This window comes from Colias eurytheme, chromosome 15 (assembly GCF_061535395.1).
Source record: "Colias eurytheme isolate Ceu_HAF_F1 chromosome 15, ilColEury1 Martin Lab GWU primary, whole genome shotgun sequence".
NCBI classification, from domain to species: Eukaryota; Metazoa; Arthropoda; class Insecta; order Lepidoptera; family Pieridae; genus Colias; species Colias eurytheme.
Window position 1 is genome coordinate 1,197,052 of NC_142994.1, and position 26,013 is coordinate 1,223,064.

General features: G+C 36.1%; 1 protein-coding gene across 1 annotated transcript in view; it reads left to right on the plus strand.

The window, feature by feature from the left end:
• Positions 1-22,278, plus strand: part of Ten-m (teneurin transmembrane protein Ten-m) — a 231,386-nt gene extending 209,108 nt beyond the window's left edge. Inside the window, exons 7-21 of the mRNA XM_090110419.1 lie at positions 103-1,833; positions 2,128-2,405; positions 2,671-2,887; positions 8,419-8,595; positions 9,105-9,332; positions 10,839-11,174; positions 11,430-11,637; positions 13,292-13,508; positions 14,357-14,533; positions 14,913-15,321; positions 15,863-16,097; positions 16,342-20,128; positions 20,229-20,600; positions 20,942-21,201; positions 21,428-22,278. Of these exons, the coding sequence (XP_089966545.1) occupies positions 103-1,833; positions 2,128-2,405; positions 2,671-2,887; positions 8,419-8,595; positions 9,105-9,332; positions 10,839-11,174; positions 11,430-11,637; positions 13,292-13,508; positions 14,357-14,533; positions 14,913-15,321; positions 15,863-16,097; positions 16,342-20,128; positions 20,229-20,600; positions 20,942-21,201; positions 21,428-21,524 (8,729 nt within the window). The 3' untranslated portion in view covers positions 21,525-22,278. The remainder of the gene's footprint in view (positions 1-102; positions 1,834-2,127; positions 2,406-2,670; positions 2,888-8,418; positions 8,596-9,104; positions 9,333-10,838; positions 11,175-11,429; positions 11,638-13,291; positions 13,509-14,356; positions 14,534-14,912; positions 15,322-15,862; positions 16,098-16,341; positions 20,129-20,228; positions 20,601-20,941; positions 21,202-21,427) is intronic.
• The last annotated feature ends 3,735 nt before the right edge of the window (positions 22,279-26,013 follow it).

The window sequence follows — 26,013 nt, forward strand, 5'->3', positions numbered from 1 at the left end:
TATTCTTTACCTTTTTATCAAAATTTATTTAACTTATGAAAGTGTTTTAATAGAGTATTCATTAACCAAAGATTGAGCAATAATTCAATTATTCATTTGCAGCTTCATATTTTACGGACAACTGGTCGTATGAAAATGCGAAACCATGTTCCGTAATCGTTGGAGACGTGGACAAATTCCAAGCGTCAAAAGCGACGACGCTTGAATCCAGTAATAAATCATTGCCACGACCGCACCAGAGCTCGACGTCGTCAGCTACAGGTAAAGGGGGTGGCCATTCACGCGCTCGTAGAAGTGTAGACGAGCATGCTTCTTTATCTTCTGTTTCTTCCACGGATTCTTCCACTGTAGATATGCATGAACTAATCACTACTCCTTCCTCGACCACTGTTAGCTTAGTGCATGGTGTGTCAGCCGACGGGAGTACTGAACCGCAAGACGGGGGCGCTTCTAAAGCTTCTGTATCTAGCGATGTGGGCGCTATGGGTGTAAATCTTAATGTTACTAATGACACATCGATAAACGTGAAAAATGATATAGAACCTACCACTGAGGAATATACCACTTCAACGAAAATTGATAATGTTACTAATACTGCAACACTTGCACACAGTGTAAATAATACAAGCACTACTACAACCTCGACAAAAACTAATAAAGTGACTAACAAAGCTGAGATATTAACGGAAATGCCACCAGAAATAAAAGATTCGGAAAAAGATGCAATAGCCTATGATCCTGAGGACATGCAAGGCGACGCCTATCCGTCAATTTATTCGTACGGTGTTCAAAAGCTACATTATTTAAAGTTACTCTCAAGATTGAACAAAGAGTTACATATCGACACTGATGATTTAAGTGAAAAACTTGAAAAAGATCATTACGATATTCAAACATCAAAAAGCATTGGAACTACAATTCCACCTGTATATTACACTAATGCTACAACACAGAGTTCAACGCCCCTACTAATGAGTGAAGTAACCACGGAAGTAACTAATATATTTACGACACATGTAGATAAAATTCAAACTAATTCTGATGTCCTATTAACCCCAACTACACAAAGTGCACCTAATACTATCAGTGTATATAATACAACTTCGGAATCTTCGTCTAAAACAAGTACTATAACAACAGCAACTGGTAGTACTTCTGCTCCTATCACTACAAATGAATCGTCTACAATTAATGTTGCTTCTGGATCTAAAACAGACATGCCAGTGAACAGCAAGCATGTATTAATTAATTTAACGTTATCATCAGATGATTCCAATAATGGTGATTCATATAAACCTTTTTATTCCTTAACAGTAAGAGTACCTACTGTTGGCGATTCCAACGAAATTCCCACTGTTAAAATAACACCGATCGATTTAGAACCAACAGCGCCTACAAACTTTAATAAACCTGTCACAATTGATGGAACGAAATCGACAAAAGATGTGAATTCAGAAGATTGGGGTGGTAGTTGTGAATGTTCCTGCCCCGTGTGTGAAGACAGTATCACAGGTGATGATTTCTATGACGATGATGGACAGAAAACTACTCCTGTTAATACAGACAGTACAGGTACTACAGATTCTTCTGGTCAAACCGAAACCGATCAAATGAAAGAAGGTACTGCACCTAGTTCTACTGAAAGTGACTATAGTACGTCAACAGAGTATCTAAATGCAACTGAATCAGTTCAGTTTTCATCTACAACCGATTCGACATCAACAGATGAGACTACAGATTTTCCAACAAGTACAGAAAGTATTTCTACAACTGAAGCACCGGTACTATGCGTATGTCCAAAAGTAAAGCCTCCACCAATCCTAATATTGGAAGGTGAGGTGTCCAAATTTACGTCGTTTCGATAACTAACTAACAATCATAGAACCATCTCCGGGCGTCGGTGCTTTGTGTCTAATAAACTAATTCGCATGCTTATTAATTATACTTAGATCGGATGTACTTACCGTAATATTAGCAAAACGCTATATAGTAAAATGCATGTTATCTTTTCTTTTCGTATTCTATTACCTTATCACTGAAATCACTTCATCACATTATCGCATGGTTTTGCATCTCGTTCGTTTACTTCAAAGTCGAACAAATAACAACACAAGTTTAATGTTATAGGTGCGCGAACATTCCCAGCGCAGTCTTTTCCGCCAGACGGGACTACGTTCAAACAAATAACTTTAGGTGAAAAATTATCAAAAGAAATCCCTCCATATAGCTATTGGAACATGCAGTTCTATCAGTCAGAAGCCTCTTACGTGAAATTCGACTACATGATACCGAGAGGGGCGTCGATAGGCGTGTACGCGAGACGAAACGCTCTGCCCACACATACACAGTATCACTTTTTGGAAGTTCTAAGCGGATTTAAGGCTAGAACTACGAGAGCCTCGCACGTAAGTACTATCTGTAATCTAACACGTGTGAGTTTTGCATCGATTTCGAACTTGAGTTAAACTGAAACGCGATATTCTTTTTTTTTTTAAACAATCCTGGATTTAAGAAATCTATTGTTGTTTTTCACGTATATTTCACTTATTATTCCTATTTACGATTAATCGAGAGCACAACACATAATACATAATAACATAATAATATACATAATCACATACACATATCTGAAATACGTACTTTTTATTCATATATTATTAATTTTGACAGCCGTCCATTAAGAAGGAAGTGACGCATTACATGGAGCAAGGCCACTGGTTCCTGTCTCTGTATAACGACGACGGCGACCCGCAAGAGATCTCCTTCATAGCAATAATTGCGGATGATATGACGCACAACTGTCCGAATGGCTGCTCTGGGAAGGGAGAATGTCTGATGGGACACTGCCAATGTCAGCCTGGCTTTGGAGGAGACGATTGTAGTGAAAGTATGTCTTCCTATCTTTATCTTGTATATTATATTTCATGTATTTTTAATTAACAACCATGTGCCCATAAGCATTATGCCAAAAAGTAGATTAGAATAGAAGTAATAACGTACATCAAAGCCGAAAACCCGCGATCATTTAATGGTTTAGATTGTTCCTAGAAAAACACTCGATCCAACATAAAATACATAAACCTCTATGTTTGCACCAATATATTCAAATTTTCATACGCAGATTGATACCAAGAATCAAGTATTTGATGTATCAAATACACAGGTCATAAAGCACAATAAATGCTTGAAATAAACCACTTTCTTATGAAATAAAAGTCAGCCAACGCCCAGAATTCTGATAAATACGTCGATTATTTAAGCAACGTATTAGTGAAATAGTTTTAGTGAAAATTTGTAACAGAAAGTAGAGAAAATTCAGCCGCTATAACAAAGAACCAATTGTCTGTGTCAATCTGAATGTCAGAAATAAAAAACATGTTTTCAGAAATGAAAGCACAGCAAGAAGAAAAATTTGAATCATTAAAAAGCTCTATAAACTTATTAGTGTCCCAAAACCAAGACATCATGAAATCTGTTGATTTTATGTCCACTCAGTATGATGAATTATTAAATAAATTTAACGCTCTTGAAAGGGAAAATCTTCAATATAAAAAACAAATATGTGCACTAGAAAAGAAAATGGATCTAATGGAGAGAACTTCACTCAGTTCTAAAATAGAAATACGCAATATTCCACAAACAAGTGACAACAAACAAAATTTGATGCATACTATTAACAGTGTATGTACAACTTTGTGTCCCGAGAATCCGTTGGTGGATTTAGAAGTAAAAGAAATCTATAGGTCTAAGTCTGACGCTTTGATAGTTGACTTTGTTACCACTGGCAGAAAAGAAACTATCTTAAATGCATATAAAAGTTTTAATAAATCACGCCGCCTTACTAAACAACCACTACTCAATACACAGGATATTAAGCTTCCAGGACCGACATATCCGATATACATCTCTGAGGTTCTGTCGGGTAAAGCACGTCAACTTCACTACATGACCAGACAGCCTGTGAAAAATAAAAAGATAATTAGCACATGGACTTCCTTCGGAAAAGTGTATATTAAAATAAAAGACGGTCAGATGCCATTACGTATCGCGGAGGAATCCGACTTGCAAAAGTTATCATTGTGACTAGATTTAATCATCTTTATGCATGTTTCGTTGTTAATTATAATATTATGTTCGTTTTATTATGTTTTTATAGTTAAAATTAGTACTATGTGCAACTCTATTATTTGTATTGTAATTTATAATGGATATATTATAGAATTTTACTTTTATACACAAATAATTAACTTTACTTACACACTTCTCTACAAAATATTATTCAAGATAAAAACGTTCACTCAACTATATACATATACACAGCCACACATTTTTTACATTTCACATATAACATGCACCAAAGCTAGCCTAAAGTTACTTTTACGTCAAATTCGATAATTCCGGAATTGAATCAATCCATCAAAGTCTTGATACCTTTGCTAAAGCCAAATCCCTTACATGCGATATTGAAGACATGAAAACTGTCCTACCATTAGGCAAACGAACCTTAAAAATATTCTCTCAAAATATAAGAAGTTTACAATGTAACATGCCTAACCTACAGGTTATATTGTATAGATCGGGCATAGATTGGGACGTAATTATTCTCTCTGAATGTTGGCTTCGGTCGTCACATAATAATATACCCCTTTTAGAGGGTTACAGACATATATGCACAACCATACATCAAACCCAAAATGAAGGCGTTGTTATTTACTATAAAAACCGGTATGAAGTAATGGTGGATGAGCCTCATTTAGTTGATGCTAATTATTTGTGCCTAAAATTTAGTAACGAGATTTGTATTTTAGGTCTTTATCGCCCTCCAGGTCAACGTAATACCACTAATTTTATTAATTCTTTAGATACACTACTTACTAAATTAAATAACTATAAAACAATAGTAATTGGTGGAGATATCAACATTGACATAGGTCCCAATAGTACCGATAAGCGCTCTTTTGAATATTTAAATATTCTGGCGTATCATTGTATACTACCCGCTCATACTTTACCCACACGCCAACACACATGTCTAGATAATTTTATGGTCAAAACAAAATTGGATACCACATGTTGTGTAGCTAACTCATCTGTGACTGATCATGAAAGTGTTGCTATAACTGTTAATTTGCAGACTAAACTTAACTTTAATTTATCAACCATAAAAAGAATTAATTATACTGAATTAGATAAAACTATCAATAAAATGAACTTTCAGTCAGTAATAGAGTACAGCGACGTAAACTTAGCAACAGACCAATTCGTCACACTTTTAAATAATGCCATATTAGAAAACTCGTCCATTGTTAAAGTACCTAACAAAAAGAGGATTCATAAGCCATGGATTACTACAGGCCTACTGAGATGTATACGCAATAGGGACAAATTATATAAAAAACTAAAAAAGAAACCTGATGATGAATCACTTAAATTAATCTACAAAAGATATAGGAATTTCTGCAACGCCCTACTAAAGAAGCAAAAAAGAAACTACGAAAAACAAGAAATTGAAAAAACTAAAAATAATAATAAAAAATTGTGGGATGTCATTAAAAATATATGTTACACAAATAAAAGATCAGAGTCCGCTTCAGCGCTAATTGATAAGAACAACCCGAAAAATAGTGTTGATCATGTTAACAGTTACTTTATAGGTGTTGGTAAAACTTTGGCGGAGAAGATTATCAGTAACCATAATAAACCTGACATTTATGAGAATGTACACTCTCAAATATCCAAATCGTTTGTCCTGCTTCCAACTGATGTTACAGAGATTGAACATATCATTATGGATCTAAGAGAAGATGCTGCGGTGGGAATTGATGAGATATCAGGCAAAATCATAAAACGTTACATCAAAGTAATATCGCTCCCACTTTCACATATCTGTAACTTATCGTTTACCACCGCTATTTTTCCACAGGCTTTTAAGACTGCACTAGTTAAACCAATCCACAAAGGTGGAGATATAGACTCTATTACAAATTACCGGCCAATTTCTATTCTCCCCACTCTGTCTAAGATCTTGGAACGCTTGATCAATAAACGCCTGATGAACTTTTTAGAGTCTAATGAATTACTTTCACCAGGACAATATGGCTTTCGGTCAGGTAGGTCGACTGACGATGCTGTTCACGAACTAACCAATAACATTGTTTGCAATTTGGATAAGAAAAAGAAATGTATTGTGGTTTTCCTTGACCTAGCCAAGGCCTTTGATACCGTATCAATACCACTCTTGTTACTTAAGTTAGAAAGGATCGGTGTCAGAGGCCTTCCATTACAATTACTGGGAGATTACTTAAAACATAGAAAGCAGCGTGTAAAAATAGACAATTGGGTTAGCGATGAACTACTTGTGCAGTACGGTGTCCCTCAGGGTAGTGTTCTTGGACCTAGCTTATTTCTTGTGTATCTAAACGATTTATGCCAACTTCAACTGGACCATGGTAAAATACTGTCTTTTGCAGACGACACAGCACTTTTGTTCACGGGTGACTCATGGACAGAAGTGTTTCAAAGTACACAAAAGGGCTTTGATCAGATTTGTGAGTGGCTAAAATGTAATGTTTTAACGTTAAATGTGGATAAGACTAAATATATTGCCTTTGCATCAAAAAAAAATCTTCTTCCACCTGTAAGTTACAAAATTACCTCACATACATGCACACCTATGACTAACCTTACCTGCTCTTGTCCTCCTATTCAAAGAACTGACACTATCAAATATCTTGGAGTTTATTTGGATCAAACTCTCACATTTAAGCCTCACATTGAAATTTTAGTTACACGGATTCGCAAACTGATATATATATTTAAAATTTTGAGACATATTGCTGATTTCCGGACAATAAAAATGGTATACTCAGCTCTATGTCATTCAATCATTAATTATTGTATTAGCTCCTGGGGAGGCGCTTGCAAGGTACACCTCATTGAAGTTGAAAGAGCACAAAGAGCCTTACTCAGAGTAGGAGCTGGTTTACCATTTCGCTATCCTACTTGCGAACTATACAAACGCTGGGATGTACTAACTGTCAGACAGACTTTTATCTTATCTATTGTAATAAGGCAACATGCACAAATAAACTATGATCCGAATTTCAATAGGGACAAGCGTAGAAAAGATATTATTTGTAAAAAGAACTCTTTTAATTCATGTCTATCACATAGATTTTATTATTTTCTCGGGGCATTTTTATACAATAGAATCAATAAGTCTATCTCAATATACTCTCTTAGTACATCAAGGTGCAAGACGTCGGTATGTAAATGGCTCAAAAAATTAGACTATCAAACAACAGAAAATTTTATTCATTCAATTCGGTAAATAGAGAAACTGAAACGTACATACTCCATCGCAAAAACCCATCCATATTCCATACCTTACCGTCAATCACTCACTCACACACACACACACATACACGCGAGCACATACGCACACTCACTCACACACTCACACACGCATACACAAACACACACATTATACACATAGTATATCAATTCACTTTAACCTTTCACCTCATCTATAATAATTTATAATATGTCCATTGGTAATTTTTTCTATTTTAATTTTTCATTTAACTTTAGTTACGATTAATTCTTTCTCATTTCATGCTCACGCTCATTGTTTATCTTATAGATGTGATTGTTAATGCTTTGGGGGCCTGGTGACCCGTAACACAAGTATTTTATACTTCTCGCGGGCACCAGTCTCTCACAAATGTTAGTGTTAAGATTTTATATAGATTAACAATGTATATATATTGTGCATTTGTGATGAGAAAAATAAATAAATTTTAATTTAATTTAATTTAATCCTACATAGTTTCCATTCCATAACTATTCTCTTCTTTTATTATTTATATGTATAGAAGCCACTTAGCTAGGTCTTTGTTTGCCATAAAAAATAAAAACACACAACTTGAGTTCCACCTGGACAGACATTTATCTATCCCAATATCTACTAAAGAAACCTCCTTCCCAGGTATCTATTAATATACCAACTACATAAACCACTTTTACACATGTCTATCCCTATAACATCTACATAAACGTGGTTGCCTGGCAGAGATCTCTGCATAGTGATAAGGCCGCCCTTTGTGCTTTCTTCAATCTTATTTTTGTAACCTTTATGTATATTTTATTTCTTGCACAATAGTGTTAAATCCATACTAATATTATAAAATATGCGAAAGTAACTCTGTTTGTCTGTCTGTTACTCAATCACGCCTTAACTACTGAACCAATTTGCATGAAATTTGGTATAGAGATATTTTGATACCCGAGAAAGGACATAAGATAGGTTTTATCCTGGAAATCCCACGGAAACGGGAACTATGCGGGTTTTTCTTTGACTGCGCGGGCGATGCCGCGGGTAGAAAGCTAGTAAATAAATAAATAAACCTCGTTTTCCAGGCGTTTGTCCAGTGCTATGTAGCCAGCGAGGCGAGTACATCAACGGCGAGTGCCAGTGCAACCCGGGCTGGAAGGGCAAGGAGTGCTCGCTGCGGCACGACGAGTGTGAAGTGCCCGACTGTAACGGGCACGGGCACTGTGTGAACGGAAAGTGCTCTTGTGTCAGGGGGTATAAAGGTTAGTTTGGGATGTGGTTTTTTTAATGTTGACGCCAAGTTCTGTAATGCTATAGTCAACTTTAGTACGAAATCCAAATCATTTGTAGTTAATACAAATTAAAATGATTCAGGAAATTGACTTTAACTTTTGAGAGGATTTTTAATATGGGTGAAAATATTTTCATATATTACTATTTCGTACACCAGTTCAGGCACCAGTCTCTCACAAATGTTAGTGTTAAGATATATAGATTAACAATGTATGTGTTGATTGTGCATTTGTGATGAGAAAATAAATAAAAGTAAATCTTAATCTTTAATCTATTTCGAATCATATTAAGTCATGCATATTCGTAAGATGAGAAGCCTTTACTGTTCGTTTAAGTCTCTATAATTTAATTCTTCTGGTTGGAGAAGTATACCGAATTGTCGCCGTTCCGTTGTTTACCGTTCTGTATCGCTAGTTTTAAAAATGATAATTCATCATTGGGTTTAGTACCTTTTTTCTAACAGTACTATTCCTTTCAGGCAAGTTCTGTGCCGAGGTAGACTGTCCGCACCCCACATGCTCTGGACACGGGTTCTGTATCGACGGTACTTGCGTGTGCAAGAAGGGCTGGAAGGGCGGAGACTGTGCCACTATGGACACTGATGCTCTACAGTGCTTACCTGATTGTTCTGGTCATGGAACTTTTGATGTTGAGACGCAGACTTGTACCTGCCATGCTAGATGGTCTGGAGAGGATTGTTCTAAAGGTGAGTTTGAGATACACAAAGGTGTTGTTAAACTACCCTTTTAGTAGAATTCGGGCGGTTAAATTGTTCGACTTGTCAGGTTAAATACTAGGCTATATTTGTGTGACTAAAAGTAATTTGTTGCAGAGGCTTCTGATGCAAACATTTGTGTGATTTTGCGTAATATAACAGGACTTATATAAGTTCAAATAAAACAGCTTGTAGTACACCATCTCTTTATTTGAATATTAAACTTTGTTATGCAATAAAATTATTAAGAGTTGACTTAAAGAAAACAGAAAAAAACATAAATATGTACTCAATTCGTTCAAAGAAACGCAAGGAAGTAGATCTGAATATACGTCTTTCTACATCTATTTCGCTGATTAGGTTTTCCTCGGAATTAATCTAGCATAAAACAGGACTATTGAGTCACTATTACCAAGAATCTGTTTGTACCTAATTACTTAATACTAATTAAATAAATATAGTTAAATAAGTATGAATAATATAAATGGCCTTAATCTGCAGTAGTCTATTAAATTGGATAGAATGCGTACTGAAAATATATTCACATACGGCTTCATTCTTCGTATTATAAAGATTTAAAATGCCAATTGTTATTAGCATCATTAATATTATTTATCCAATTGAAATGAACAATTTAATCAAAGAGATATTGACTACAAATTGTATACGTGACTACAAATAATCATCTTAGCTTGGATTGTTTGGCTACCATTTAGTTTGTTTAATTTTTATGATTATAATAACACACATAGATAGATAGCTAGAGCTATACAATCCATCTGAATAGGAGTTCAATCTGTAGATTTACAAATGTTTCTTCAAAGGAAACTTTTAGCTTCCCAAATTATTTACAAAACACTCAACAATCCATCAATATTTTAGTTGAACACTTAGTCATTAATAATCCTCGAGCGGACATTCGAAGCTTTAACAAATAATCATTGCGATTGCAAATCTGTGTAAAATTAAACGAACAGTATCCAATTTGAAAATGAATCATTAACAAGCAATAATAATTTACGAACATGTTACTAAATCCTTCACGATCATAGCTGCTAATCTAATGGTTGCAGATATGGTTAATACGTAATGCAATTATAACTGTTATTGGTCCAGGCATTAGATAAATTGCTATCAGCATTATTGTAATAGCTTAACACTGAACGTATTTAATTTTGAAATTGGTTAGCATTTAAATACATAGACATCATATAGGAAGAGTTGGTTTTGTCAAAAACATGCAAAAGAAGAAAATAAGAAATTGCCAACTCTTCGTGGTTTTCCTTGATATTTTGAATACAAAACTTAAAAAATCATGTCGATGTCTTGACAACTTTTCTTTACGTATTTTTATGAGTTGAGACCTTCTTCTCGATTTTTTACGAAGAAAATATCAACTTACTGATTTCAGAAGTTAATACACCTTTCACCATCTCCCCAAAAATCCTGCAACCACAAACTTCTCTAAAACTGTAACCTTAAATGTTACCATTCCAGAGGTGTGCGATCTTGACTGTGGTCCGCACGGGCGCTGTGTGGGCGAAGCTTGCGTGTGCGACCCCGGCTGGAGCGGCGAATATTGTACCTCAAAGCTCTGCGATCCTCGCTGTAGTGACCACGGACAATGCAAGAATGGCACTTGTCTCTGCGTCTCTGGTTGGAATGGCCGACATTGTACACTCGAAGGGTGTCCTAGAGGTTGTGCTGGCCATGGACAGTGCAGAGTGGCGAATGATGGCCATTGGGAGTGCAAATGTTTTGATGGCTGGGATGGCCCAGATTGTACCACGCTGAAGGAACAGATCTGTGACGACTCTAAGGATAATGATAAAGGTTTGTTTTTGTTAGTTGGATAGATGTGATTGTGTTTTTTAAAGTATCCAAAATGTCTGACATAGTTTAGAACAAATGTTAAGATGCGATTCGTAGCTCCTATGGAAATAATAATTATTTTGATTGACATAGCCATAACCATCAGACAACTTCTCGAAACTTCTGTCCATTCTGTTTGATATTTTCCTAAATGTACTTGCAAAGCTCCAAATACACTAAATATTTTAAACTAAACTTACTATCCCTAAATAACAGACGGCCTAGTGGACTGCGAAGACCCGGAATGCTGTCAAACAGCGGCCTGCAAGACAAGCCAACTTTGCGTCTCATCTCCCAAACCCACTGACATTTTACTCCGAAAGCAACCGCCAGCGATCACTGCGTCATTCTTCGAACGAATGAAATTCCTCATAGATGAGGGTAGTTTGCAAAACTACGCGAAACAAGAAACGTTTAACGAAAGGTGAGATATATGTTCGATGTCCCATGTTATACTACGACATGATACTAGATCGAATTAATATTTTCTCATACATTTTTGTGGGTAATTTGTCTCAATGTTGGATGAGTTACTGATTAATGTATCAAGTATTTTGTGTCGTAGTCTAATTACACCATGTCTAATTTGTTATAAATGTACGTCTATTGATATTGTAATAAACACAATAAATATAAGTTCTGGAAATGGAAGTATTTGTTGTAATACATTTAGCACTTCATATGAAGATATTCGGGCTGATTTTTCAATCCTTGGATAAAACTTATTCGTCGAATAATGTATAAAACTACCGTTTTAAAAACGTATTCTAATTGCCCGTATTTGACAGTTTACGTGACATTTTAATATTATCGTGTAATACTTTATTGGACGGATAACTTTTATCCAAGCATTTAAAAATCGGCCCTTAAATTTAAAATATGTGTTACAATATCAATGGACGAATCGAATCAAATCAAAATCGAATATCTGTTATATAAAATATGCAATGTTGTGCCCCAGTCAATCCTAATGTTTTATTTAAGGAAGTGTTAACAATTTTTCTTTTTATTTCTTCTATGTTAACTGTGTATGTTCTAAGATGATCTGTAACATAACCTTAACACTTATAAATACATTGCTCTTTAAATGTGTGTCTTTAGTTTACAAAATTTCAAAATTTAAATACACAATTTATTCACCATATAATTTTCATTATAAAAGAAACAGTTCACATATAAAACAGTTCTTACCGAGAAATTTCGGAAATATTAGGTCAAGTATTTCATACAATAACACGCATTTTAGTAGCAAGCTATTTACCGAAAAACTGGTTCGCATGAGACTTCGTTCAACTAATTGGCTAACTAAAAATTTCCTCTCGAAACTGCATCAAACATAACTTACTTATTTTATTTCTCGTCTTTTCGCTGCCAGTATGTTTTGGAACCACTTCAACACGAGGTAAGAAACAACTTTAGGTAGGCTAGTGTGTGAATTAGACCATATCTATATATGTATCTATGATATAGGCGTTTTTTGTGTGCATGACGATGGTTTACCTGTGTCCTGTGAATTTTGTGTTCGCTTCTTATGTATACATTATACATCCATATGTAGTGTGTAGTTGTGAATAATAATACGGTGGTGGGATTTGTACAAATTTGTTTTCCTTCCAGTAGACGATATCATCAACTATAATGTAGTTAGTAACATTGTAAATATGTCCTTAGTTTTACGATTTGAATGATACCATGTCCCCTTTAAATGCCCAAAAACAAGTATGATTTTGTTAACCTCCCTATAAGTATTTTATATGAAACGAGATTAACGTATTCATAGTAATTTATCAGCGGTTCCCATTGGAACTAATATCGTAATTTAATAACGATAAATGTAACCAGGCAACAGCTAAATGCCTCAGTTTATTTTAATTACTAACATTTAACGTGTACGAATGCCAAAGCTTCATTACGAATTCAAATTGAAACAGACCAAATTATTTGTTCGCATAAAACTATTTATCATTATGGAATTGGAATTTCACAGAACTGCTCTATAAATAACAAACGATTTATGGCAATAAAAAGGTCATACTTCTCCATAATGTCAGGATTTGACACATTTGTCCAATTTCCAGTCGGTCAGCGGTTATCCGTGGTCGTGTGGTAACCTCCCTGGGGTCAGGGTTGGTGGGGGTGAGGGTCTCGACTTCCACCCCCCTGGAAGGGTTCACCCTTACACGGGAGGATGGCTGGTTCGACCTGCTGGTCAATGGGGGAGGAGCTGTGACTCTGCACTTTGGCAGGGCACCCTTCAAACGATCTACACAGGTCGTCTTCGTGCCTTGGAATGAGGTATGTTTGATTCATAACACGAAGTAATTGATTATTTAAAAAGAAGTTCGATTGACTGTTCCATAATTATTTTAAGAATTTTTTACTGTGAAATAGGCCAGCAAACTCATTTTCTTAGCCTAACATACCGTTATTTCGAGAAAATCGTATTGTTCGGCTTTATTCCTGATTTAAATTCTGTTGTACTTTGTTCATGTTCAAATCTTATAAATATTGCAATATTTGAAGTTATAAATACTTAACTCCGTAACGTACCAAAACTGCATATGAAGCCATTTAATTTTTTGCACATAACTAACACGCGAAACTGCAATCAAAGGAAAATGAAGTAATATTGCTCTTAATTTTAGCTGACCTTTTTACTTTTACAATGAATTTTAACTATTTGAAGCTGAAACGCTAATAGGTCATTTGGAATGCCAAATGATATGTTTATTAGGTTTTACATTACTATAATTATTTTATTATGATTGAATATTTTATTATAATTATTGGAAAGGTAGATGTTACTTTTGTAATTATAATTGAATCTAATTTTTGTCTAATTCATGACAGCTGGAAATATTATTTGCAAAAAATCTTCAATAATTACTTAGTAAATATATAATTATAAATAACATTATTAACATTTCATACACCTAGTTACGTAATGTGCATACTCCTGATAGCAAAAAATATCTCAATTATAAAAAAAATCTTATAATTTTCTACCATTCAAAATTACTAACCGGCCCACTGTTCTTAATTTTTCTACGATTCAAAATTTGCTATGTAGCCTACCGTTCCTAATTAATGCATCCTATCCTATATACTAGTATATACAATACTTAAATCTAAAAATCCTTTAGGTGGTAATAATCGACGAAGTAGTGATGACAACATCAGACGAAAAGAGTGGTACAGGTCCACCCGCCGCCTGCCTCGCACACGACTACGATCTGATGAAGCCGGTCGTTCTGGCTACATGGAAACATGGCTTCCAGGGCGCTTGTCCCGATAAAAGCGCTATTTTAGCTGAGTCGCAGGTGAATATCACGTTTACCTTATCTTTACTATGACCCCAGTATCCGGACAGTAAATAATAAAAAAACAATCTGGAAAGAAACTTATTTCTCTGAGCATGTCGTTCATCATCATGTTATTTAATGATTGATTTGAAAATTCAATGAAAACATCATATTTAGAAATTGCATATAAATCTTAAAATGATAATAAAATTACTAGCATTTCATTCAAAACTATAATAATTTATGGATAACTAGACTAATTGTAATTTATAAAGATCAATCAATAGAATTGGTTTACAGTTGCGAGTCATTCACAAACTTGACATGATGTGAAAGTCATAAATTATTTTAATTAAATTAATAATCAAATAATAGTGTACATTTAAAACAATTCCAGGTGGTCCAAGAGAGCCTTCAAATCCCAGGAACAGGTCTAAACCTTGTATACCACAGTTCACGAGCAGCTGGCTACTTGTCCACTATCCAGCTCCAATTGACCCCAGAGAAAGTGCCCCCAACTCTTGCCCTTATACACTTAAGGATCACTATCGAAGGAATCCTCTTTGAAAAAACCTTTGAAGCAGACCCAGTTATCAAATTCACATACCCCTGGAACAGATTAAATGTCTACAGGCAAAGAGTGTATGGAGTAACTACCGCTTTAGTTAAAGTCGGTTATCAGTACACAGATTGTAAGGATATCATTTGGAACGTACAGACGACGAAATTGAGCGGACATGATATGAGCATTTCTGATGTGGGTGGTTGGAATTTGGATATTCATCATAGATACAATTTCCATGAAGGTAAGATGTGTGTTATATTTGTTATTTATACAAATATAAAAAAGTAATTTGCTATCAATATTGGAATTGATTTGTACTACCTCTTTGCTGCTTTATTTGTTTACTTTTTTATAAAAGACAGCACTAATCTAGGTTTAAGGTAACTGGATAAAATTGAAATTATCAAGATGATTGATGTTGCTGTAACAACGAAAGTTTTTTAATTTGTAAATTTTATTATTTTTATGTAGATATATTTTTAACACTGATACTTGGCATTTCAAACTAAATTGTATATATCCTTCAGAAATATCCACTCGTTTCAGTCATGCAGACTTTTTGAAGTGAAATCTTCTTTAGCGGCATTGAGCACTTTTTCTGTAATGGGTATAAAATCTTAAACTCGCGTCAGGACACGTGGCCTGATCGAAAAAGCGTAAGACGGATGGATATCAAACATGCTCAACGTTAATAATCAAGTTTTCACTTCTGCCGGCACTCCCGGAGTGCAACCCGTCTTTTTTTTGACATTAGCATTTCTCTAACAATTATGTCTCCCCAGGTATCCTCCAAAAAGGTGACGGCACGAACATCTACCTGAAACACAAGCCCCGTCTCCTGATCACGGCACTCGGTGACGGGCGACAGCGGGCACTCACCTGCGGGGCGTGTCCCGCGAGACTGCTGGCACCCGGGGCTTTGGCCGCGGCACCCGACGGGAGCCTGTTCGTTGGGGACTTCAACTTGGTGCGGAAATTGGCACCAGATGGCAGTGTGCATACTGTTGTCAAGCTTAAGTGAGTAACTAATACAAAAATAATAATACTACCAAAAAAAATGTAAATGTCTGAAGTCGTACCCTAAAGTACAATAATAATAGCCTTTATTTAACAATATTTAACAAGTTCATTAAAGATTATTATAATTAATAGTCATTTCTACATTTTAAATATTTATTTTGCCTTTAAATGTCCTCACTAAATGACCTCATAATTTCAGTAAAATATTTTTGAGTCCTAACATTAATCTTTCTTGTTTCAGTGCGACCAGAGTCTCCTACCGCTACCACATGGCACTATCCCCACTTGACGGCACGCTCTACATTTCCGACCCAGAATCCCATCAGATCATCAAAGTCCGCAACACAGACGACTATAGCGACCCTGAGAGAAACTGGGAAACCGTCGTGGGATCTGGTGAAAGATGTCTCCCTGGTGATGAAGCGCATTGTGGTGATGGAGCCCTTGCTAGAGACGCTAAACTAGCTTACCCTAAAGGAGTCGCAGTTTCTATAGACAATGTTCTGTTCTTCGCTGACGGCACTAACATCAGAATGGTCGACAGAGATGGAATTATCACAACTGTCATCGGAAATCACATGCACAGAGCGCATTGGAAACCGATACCGTGTGAAGGCACGCTCAGTGTTGAAGAAGTGCACTTAAGATGGCCGACGGAATTGGCAATTAATCCTCTAGACAACAGCTTACATATTATTGACGATCATATGATTCTGCAAATGGCGCCAGATGGCAGAGTTAAAGTGATCGCTGGAAGACCGTTACATTGCCCGTCGCCATTATCTGGGTATGATATGGAATTAGCGACTTATGCTACTCTTGTAATGCCGCAAAGTATTGCTTTTGGAGCCGCCGGTGATTTGTATGTAGCTGAAAGTGATTCCCAAAGAATTAACAGGGTTAGATTGATAACTACCGATGGAAAGATATCTCTTTACGCTGGGGCCGAATCGAAATGTAACTGTCTAGAAAGAGGCTGCGATTGCTTCGAAGCCGATCATTTCCTGGCTTCTAACTCCAAGTTTAATACGATTTCCGCGGTTGCAGTCAGTCCAGATGGTATTGTTCATATCGCTGATCAAGCTAACTACAGAATTAGATCCGTAATGGCCAGTATTCCTGACGCAAGTGGTGCTAGGGAGTACGAAATATATTCCCCAGATACGCAAGAAATTTACATCTTCAATAGATTCGGACAGCACATTATGACTAAGAATATTCTAACTGGTGAAAACAACTACGTATTTACATACACAGTCAATACAAGCAATGGTAAACTCAGTACTGTAACTGACGCCGCTGGAAACAAAGTTTTCTTACTACGCGATTATTCGAGCCTCGTTAACTCTATTGAAAATACTAAAGGACAGAAATGCAGGCTCAAAATGTCAAGAATGAAAATGCTGCAAGAGTTACGAACACCTGATAATTTCAATGTGACATTCGATTACCATGGTACTACAGGATTACTCAAAGCTAAATATGACAGCACTGGACGCAGTTACATTTACAAATACGACGAATTCGGTAGATTGACATCAGCTGTAACGCCTACAGGAAGAATTATTACATTAACATTCGATCTAAGCTTGAAGGGAGCAACTGTCCTAGTCAGTGAAAATAATAAGAAACCAACATCCATTCTGATCAAGGGCTCCTCTGTCAATACGAGAATAGGGGAAGCTGAGAAGAAGACAATCATTTCTATTGATGGTAGCATTTCATCAAGTATGCCTTGGGGTCATGTGATATCAACCGATACAGTACCATATACAATACTATCAGAAATCGATCCTATATTAGGAGAAAGCTATCCCGTACCAGCTAAACAAAGAACTGAAGTAGGTGGCGACTTGGCAAACAGATTCGAATGGAGATATTTCTTGCGAAGATTACAGTCCAACAAAGGAAAGAGTAGCAAAGCAGTCGCTCAAATCGGTCGAAAGTTGAGAGTTAACGGTGAAAATTTGCTTACGCTTGAATATGATAGGGATACTTCAACGGTGGCTATATTTATGGACGATAAGGTAGAATTGCTGAACGTAACATATGACAGAATGGCCAGGCCCGTGCGTTGGGGACCGAGAAGCGGTTTATTCTCTGAAGTTGAACTCGACTACGATAGATTCAATAGACTTACCAGTTGGAGATGGGGAGACCTCAATGAAACATATGGATACGACAGAGCGGGCAGATTGCACGAAATACGTTATGGAGACGGTTCATCTTTGGCTTATTCCTTCCGCGATATGTTCACAAGCCTACCGCTTAAAGTAACGACACCAAGAGGCAGTGATTATCTCCTTGACTATGACGATTCTGGTGCACTGCAAAACCTTACCACACCTCGAGGACACATTCATACCTTTGCATTGATGACATCTCTTGGCTACTTCAAATATCAATACTTTTCTCCAATGAACAGACATCCATATGAAATTCTATACAACGACGATGGACACATATTGGCAAAGATATTCCCTCATCAATCTGGTAAAATTCTGTACGTCTATGACAGTTCTGGAAAATTAGAAACGGTGTTGGCTGGCGCATCAGCTATACGCTACGTGTATCACGAAAACAGTCATCTAGTCAAGAATGTTGAAATAACCGACCCAGATTATGAACTTAGACAAGATTACAAATATCACGCGGGTATTCTAAAAGACGAAAAGATGAAATTCAACTCAAAGAGCGGTCTCAACAATGCTCATTTCAAATACCAGTACGATGGCAACGCGCGGCTTTCTACGATTGACATGAACATCAACAGTAAGGAAATGCCACAACTGCGATTGAAATATAACCAGAACTTGGGTATTCTCGAAGCTGTCAGTGACTTAAGAATCTATAGGAACACCTTCAACCGTTCTGTGATGCAAGACACGAGCAAACAATACTTTACGATCACCGACTACGACGATCACGGTAGAATTAAGACCGTGCTCATGAACATAAAGGCTTTCGACGTGTTCCGACTCGAATTGGAATATGACGTCAGAAACCGCATTAAATCGAAAAAGATGATGATTGGCGACACTTCATCGAACGAACGAATTAGCTACAACTACGATGGACATTTAATGGAAGTTGTGGGATCAGAAGACGATTGGAAATACGTGTATGATGAGAACGGCAATGTTATTGGTGTTATTGAGCACGGAGAGAAACGTTATCTTGGCTATGATATTGGTGACAGAGTAGTACAATATGGCGATATTGAGTTCAGTAGCTATGACGGTAGAGGCTTTGTAATACGTCGCGCTGAACAAAAGTATAGGTACAATTCTCGAGGACAATTCGTTCACGCTTTTGAAAGGGATAAGTTCCAAGTGTGGTACTATTATGACGATAGAAATAGACTAGTCGCTTGGAAGGATGATAAGGAAAACATCACGCAGTTCTTCTACACCAATCCACAAACGCCGAATTTGATAACTCACATGCATCATCCGAAAACAGAAAAGACTGTACGATTTTTGTATGATCAACGCAACTTCCTCACGTGTATTGAAACTGAAGACCAGCGCTTTTACGTCGCAACTGACCACAATGGGTCTCCTTTAGTCGTATTTGATATTAACGGTGAAATCGTTAAGGAAATCAAGCGTAGTCCATTTGGAAAAATTGTCAAAGACACTAATCCTGGCTTCTATGTACCCGTTGACTTCCAAGGTGGTATCTTAGACTACAATACGAACCTGATATACCTTGAGAACCGATTATACGATCCGGTTGTAGGACAATGGATGACACCGAGCTGGGAACACCTTGCAACTAAACTGAGTCTTCCAACGGACATATTTATCTACAGATTTAGGAACAACGACCCCATTAATCGAGATCAGAATGTCCCGTACATGACCAGCTTGTCAAGTTGGCTTGCACTATACGGCTACGATTTGAACAAAATGATGGGATCCAAGTACATAACTGATATGATCTTTACGCCGAAGACGTCTGTAACTGCTCCTCAACTTGCGCCTGACTTCGGTGTTATGTCTGGATTGCAGTGTATCATTGAAAAGGTAAATATGATTTAATTGTATCATAAACTGAACTGTCTCTTTTCTTTATCTATGATTTTCATTTTAAATAATTTCTCATAAAATTGTTTAATATTTTCAGGTGAATGATAAACTGGCAGATATCGAATTTGTACCCACACCATTACTGAAGATGGAGCCCATAACGAGAAATCTTCTGCCAAGAGTATCTTACAAACGAGGCGTGTTTGGTGAAGGAGTTCTCATCTCAAGAGTAGACGGCAAAGCTTACATCAGTGTAGCCGATGGTGCAAATAGCGTAGTTGAAGATGTTATTACCACCGTCTTCAATAACTCCTACTTCTTAGATGTACACTTCAGTATTCACGATCAGGATGTTTTCTACTTCGTGAAGGATAATTCATTGAAGATTAGAGACGATATGGATGAATTACGACGATTGTCCGGAAAGTTTAATGTGTCGCAAGATGAAACTAACGACCAAGGATTAGAGGTAAGAAGCTTTTAAATTCCTATAATAGTGTTATAAGATTAGACTAAAGAATTAAAGTTTCTTAAATGTTCTTTTTAAACTCAAATGAATAAACGATTCGTTCAATTGGATTTCTTCTAGAAGCACTTTCGAATCGTCATATCATATTACCGACCGATTACCACCGATTCGGAAAGAAGTTCAGTTTCTTCGAAGAAGAATCGGCAAGAAGCTCCGTAGTTGCTCTTTTTTTCTTGATGATACCATATTAAGTTGTCTAATGAATTACGCTAGTGATTCTGAATGAATTCTTATGTATATCTATGAATACCAATTTTTAAACTTTATAATTAAAATTGCAGGTGCGCGTCCACGCGGTGGGCAAGGGCTCAGCACAGGCTGTGATAGTACTACGGTACGGAGTAGATCCGTTACAAGAGCGTGCGAAGCTGCTGAAGCACGCGCACAAGCGAGCCGCTACACGCGCGTGGGAGCGGGAGAAGGCGCTGGTAGCGGGCGGGTGGGAGGGGAGGGGAGTGTGGAGCGAGGAGGAGAAGGAGGAGCTCATCTCCCACGGCGTAGTGGACGGGTGGATCGCGCGAGATGTGCACTCGCTTGCCAGGTATGTATATGTATATGTATGTATGGCCTTGTATTAACTTCCATTACATTAGATTATTTACCTACTTGTTAACTTTCTACACTGTCCATAACATATGTAACCAAGAAGCGCAACTCAGGGTCGCAACTCGCAAGACACAAGTATTTCACTTAGTTTGGGACCCACTGTCGTACATTAATTGTAAAACATATAATGGACAAATAAATTTATTTCATTTTCATTTCAGGTTCCCCGCGCTGGCGGACGATCCCGCGAACATCGTGTTCGTGCGAGACGCGCGCCGCAAGCGGAGGCGGAGCGGCCGCGCGCGGCACCGCTCGTGACTGCACTGAGCACCCGCGCCCCCCGCCCTCGCTTATATACCCGTCTGAACGCTTGAGATCATTGAGTTACATGTACTACGTACTAGAGAGGACATCGCTACTACACTTTTTTTAACACGTGTTAGAGTCAATCGTCTCAAACTCAATTTTTTTTGAAGTGAAACTTCTTTATCGGGGTTGGACAAAAATTTAGTGTAACATTTTTGCGTTACGCCGTACGCGTGACATTTTTGCGTTACGCCATACTCGTGACATTTTTAAGGTCATAAAGAAGTTTCACTTCTTACGTGTGTACACTAGTAACAAATAAAAACACGCACACATTTTGTTTTTATTTGTTACATCGATTGGTTTTAATTGATAAGTTTATCATATTTTTTAATAAGATAAACAATATTTATTTGTTACATTGATTGGTTTTAATTTATAAGTAATAAGAGGCAGAATATCTACAAAGTGTATGACTCACTAGCCGCGCTTGTCGCACAGATTTTGTTCGTGGTGCCCTCTCTAGTAATAATACCTCAATGTTTGTGATTGGATTTTTACGCGTGTTTTCTATTAACGGAATTGTTAAGCTCGGGGACGATAGGACCGCTTCGCGTTTCGACGCTCGAATCTCGTTTGTGAATCTCTTGAGATCTCGCGACAGGGTACCGAGTCGAAATCGATTCGACTCCTGACAAGCATAATATACTATCAAAACGATAATACTCAATTACGATCACAATTTTTTACCCTTTTCTATTGTTTTACGCCCTCTATTATCTTGTATATCTACGTATCGCTCGCGTCGATCCTTTACTTTTTCGAAGTATCGCGTACTCCTATGATATTTTTAGCCAAATATTTCGTTCTATCGCTTACCCTTAAGTGATTGTAAATAATATTTTATTCTTGTAGTCGGTTCCTTTTAACGATAGACCTGAGGTCTTTTCACTTCGCAATACTATTACTATTTAAGCAATAATTTTATCATTATAAATATGTAGCGTTAGGTTTTTATAATTCATTAAACCTATGTAAGATAGTCCCGTCTCGTAACTCATATCAAACCTTTTCACTCGTCTGAAAACTTTCGTTCCGGTTTACTAGAACCATAACCCTATTAGGTAAAACTTCATATTCTCCTTCCTAATTTTCTACTATTTTCTCCCAGAGAAAGGCCTATAATAGACTCTACTAGACTTTACGTTATTCACTTCCAATTTCCTACTAATAAATAGATTGTTTACGCACTGAAGTTATTTTAATGTACATTTTATATCGAGTTAATTTTACTAACATGGTCTCGTTACAAATTAACGTAAGTCGAAACTTGAATACGTACAATGTATGTGTTGTACAATAATCGATATTAGAATATTATCAGTGTAGAGGTGACTTCTTGTTGACTTATCGCCATTATAGACTGAAATTATGTGATTTACGCGCAAAAATACTCAATTTTTATTTTGCCAAATGTTTATTAATAAGGAATTGTATTAATCTTTTTTATGTAATAATCTTATACTTTTTTATGTGTTTCTAATGATATTATTGATTGCAATCCGACATAAGTCAGCAAGAAGGAATGTATAAAATCGCGTAGTTTCATAGTGTTTGTCCATAAATGTTTCATTTAAATTGTGGTGTCTACTCTGTGTTAGATGTATCATTTAAATGCTAGATGACTGAATGATAGGCGTGGAATATTTTTTACGAAAAGTTTATAAAAATAATATAAAAAGTTAATGAAATAAATTTTTAATCTACGTACGCTCCTTAGCAAGCGGGGCTACATGGTGATATTTTTGCAAAATGTGACTAAACGAAGCAATACTTTGTAATGTAATACGTCTTATCCTTTATTTAGTAACTATAGGGTGTAATTTTTTATTTATAATAATTAATGTAATAATATATATGATATTTATATCTATTGTGAATGTAGTTATTGATTTCGCGGTGATATATTATAGAGCGTATTATCTTTTTTATAATGTATAAAGATTCTAATTTGTAAATAGGTACTTAAAAGTTGTAACGTGTAAAAAATAATTGTACATATCTTTACGCTTGAATTATTTATGTAACTAAATAAGTTTAGGCTAACGTATCGTAACTAACGTCAGGCTAGGTGCAGTTTCGGGGCTTTAGTCAAATTTGCCGATCGGTTGGATATCCACACACTTACAAACGCATTTATAATCATTTAGGACGTTGTTGATTTTGAGCATTTTATACTTTTTTTATCGGCTAACAAATCGATCAGGCAACTCTTTAGTGTCATCGACAACCTTACCATAGACTAAGCTTCTAGAATATTAGTGAGCTTGAGAATGCGATCGCATTTAATAAGTAGATTCCTCTGCCGCATTTAATTTATACTGTTGTAGATATGGCGTAGAGCCGGGTTATGTGTATAGTCTGCAGTCAGCTGTGTAAGTCAATAGCTCGTGCGTGCGTGTAAGCATGTACAATAATAAATATAGTATTCTAATGGAATATGTAATAAAAAGTAATAAACTGTAATTTTGTTTTCTTTCATACCTTACCCTAGTTACCCTAGATTTATAGAAAACACACATTTCACATACTACACTAATGTTGTAAATATAAATATTGGATACTTACATGTTAAAATGACTCGTAAACTTCTAAACCGATTTTGAAGTCTTTAAAGCTATATTTATTCATATATTTCATTCTGATTCAATTAAATGATTAAATTCAATTTAAAAAATGTAACAGCTAACATTCTATAGATTTTTAGATAACATTTTTTGAGTGCACTCTATAATAATTGATACTGAAGTTCTCACTACACAATCCTGTACATACACACGAACTTAAACCTGTCCTGAAATGTGATTTTAAAATATATTCAAAGAAATAAACATTTAAACAAAATAGCTTATTAGCATAAGTTTAATGTATTCTCAATAGGAATAATCATCCTAGCTGATGACACAAAAAATAAATTCAGCCTCGTTTAGATTACATAATTAATGTCAGTTTTGATGAGGAAATTTTTGCCGCCGATTCTATGCTACATAATATTATACAATAGTGCTATTACACATTCATGATAGAGATATTGATAAGTTATAGAATACTAATCATTTTCCCAAAACACTATTTATTTTCCTTCTTCAAACCTTGGTAATAACTTTACTTTTTGTAAAAAAATCAACCTTTATTAGCCTTCACTTATACCATACACGTGCATTAAACGTGTATAAAAAACAAACCAAAGAGACATTTTTAAAGAATAGAAATATTCGACCACAAGTCGCCTTTCGCTTGATCGGCAGCCTTATAGCTAAAAATCAGCCGATAGCGACCACCGCGCAACAGCAGCGCGAAAGTTTAGCGACTGGTCGCAAAACGTCCTAAGAAACTAGAGAGGCCATCGCTACTACACTTTTTCTAACACGAGTTAGAGTCAATCGTCTCAAACCATTTTTTTTGTTACATTGATTGGTTTTAATTTATAAGTAATAATAGGCAGAATATTTGCAAATTGTATGACTCACAAGCCACCCCGCGCCGCCGCGCTTGTCGCACAGATTTTTTCGTGGTGGTTCTATAATAATACCTCAATGCATAAAAATTCGTATTATTTCGTGTGCGTCGCTGTTGCACAACATCAGCTGATTTCTTCGACCGTGATTTTGTATGGAAAGCAGCGCCACTCATAAGGCGGCAACTGGTGGTACTACGTATTTTTATAAACAAGCTATACTGTAAAGTCTTGCTCTCACATTTATCAATGAATAAGAATAGTCCGGGATATATCGCCCATTTTTGCAAGTTATTACTATCAAGCTAATTTTTCGTGAGTAGCTTTATTTTGATGAGATGCTCAATAATTTCATGTACAAAACTCTCGATTGTGGTAGCTACCAGAGGAAACAAGGATAAAATATTTTGATTTGATGGTTCTCAAATATTAATTACTAACTCTATGTTTTTTTTTTTGTTCAATCTCAAGATAATTATCTAAATTATTCGAAAAAATATTTGTCCTACAAAATCTATGGTTTGATCAAAGAGTCCCCCTTTCCAATGTGTATCGATGACGAAGTCATCATAAATGATTACTAACCAGCTGATTTTTTTATTTTCACTTATTTAATACTTATATAATTCAACAGACATATTGTCCTACAAATTGCGTAATAAATATTTGAGAACCGTCAAATCAAAAATTTTTATCCTTGTTACCTCTGTAAGCTACCACAATCGAGAGTTTCGTACATGAAATTATTGGGCATCTCATCAAAATAAAGCTACTCACGAAAAATTAGCTTGATAGTAATCACTTGCAAAAATGGGCGATGTATCCCGGACTAGAATGTTCGTGCCAACGTTGGTAAAAATGTATTTTTTTATTGCGTTGGCTTATAAGGTTGATTTTCAGCTTGACAACTTTAAGAGACAATAGACTTGAATGCCTGTAGAAGCCTTAGAAAGTTCATGTTATACTATTTTATGATTTATGTGT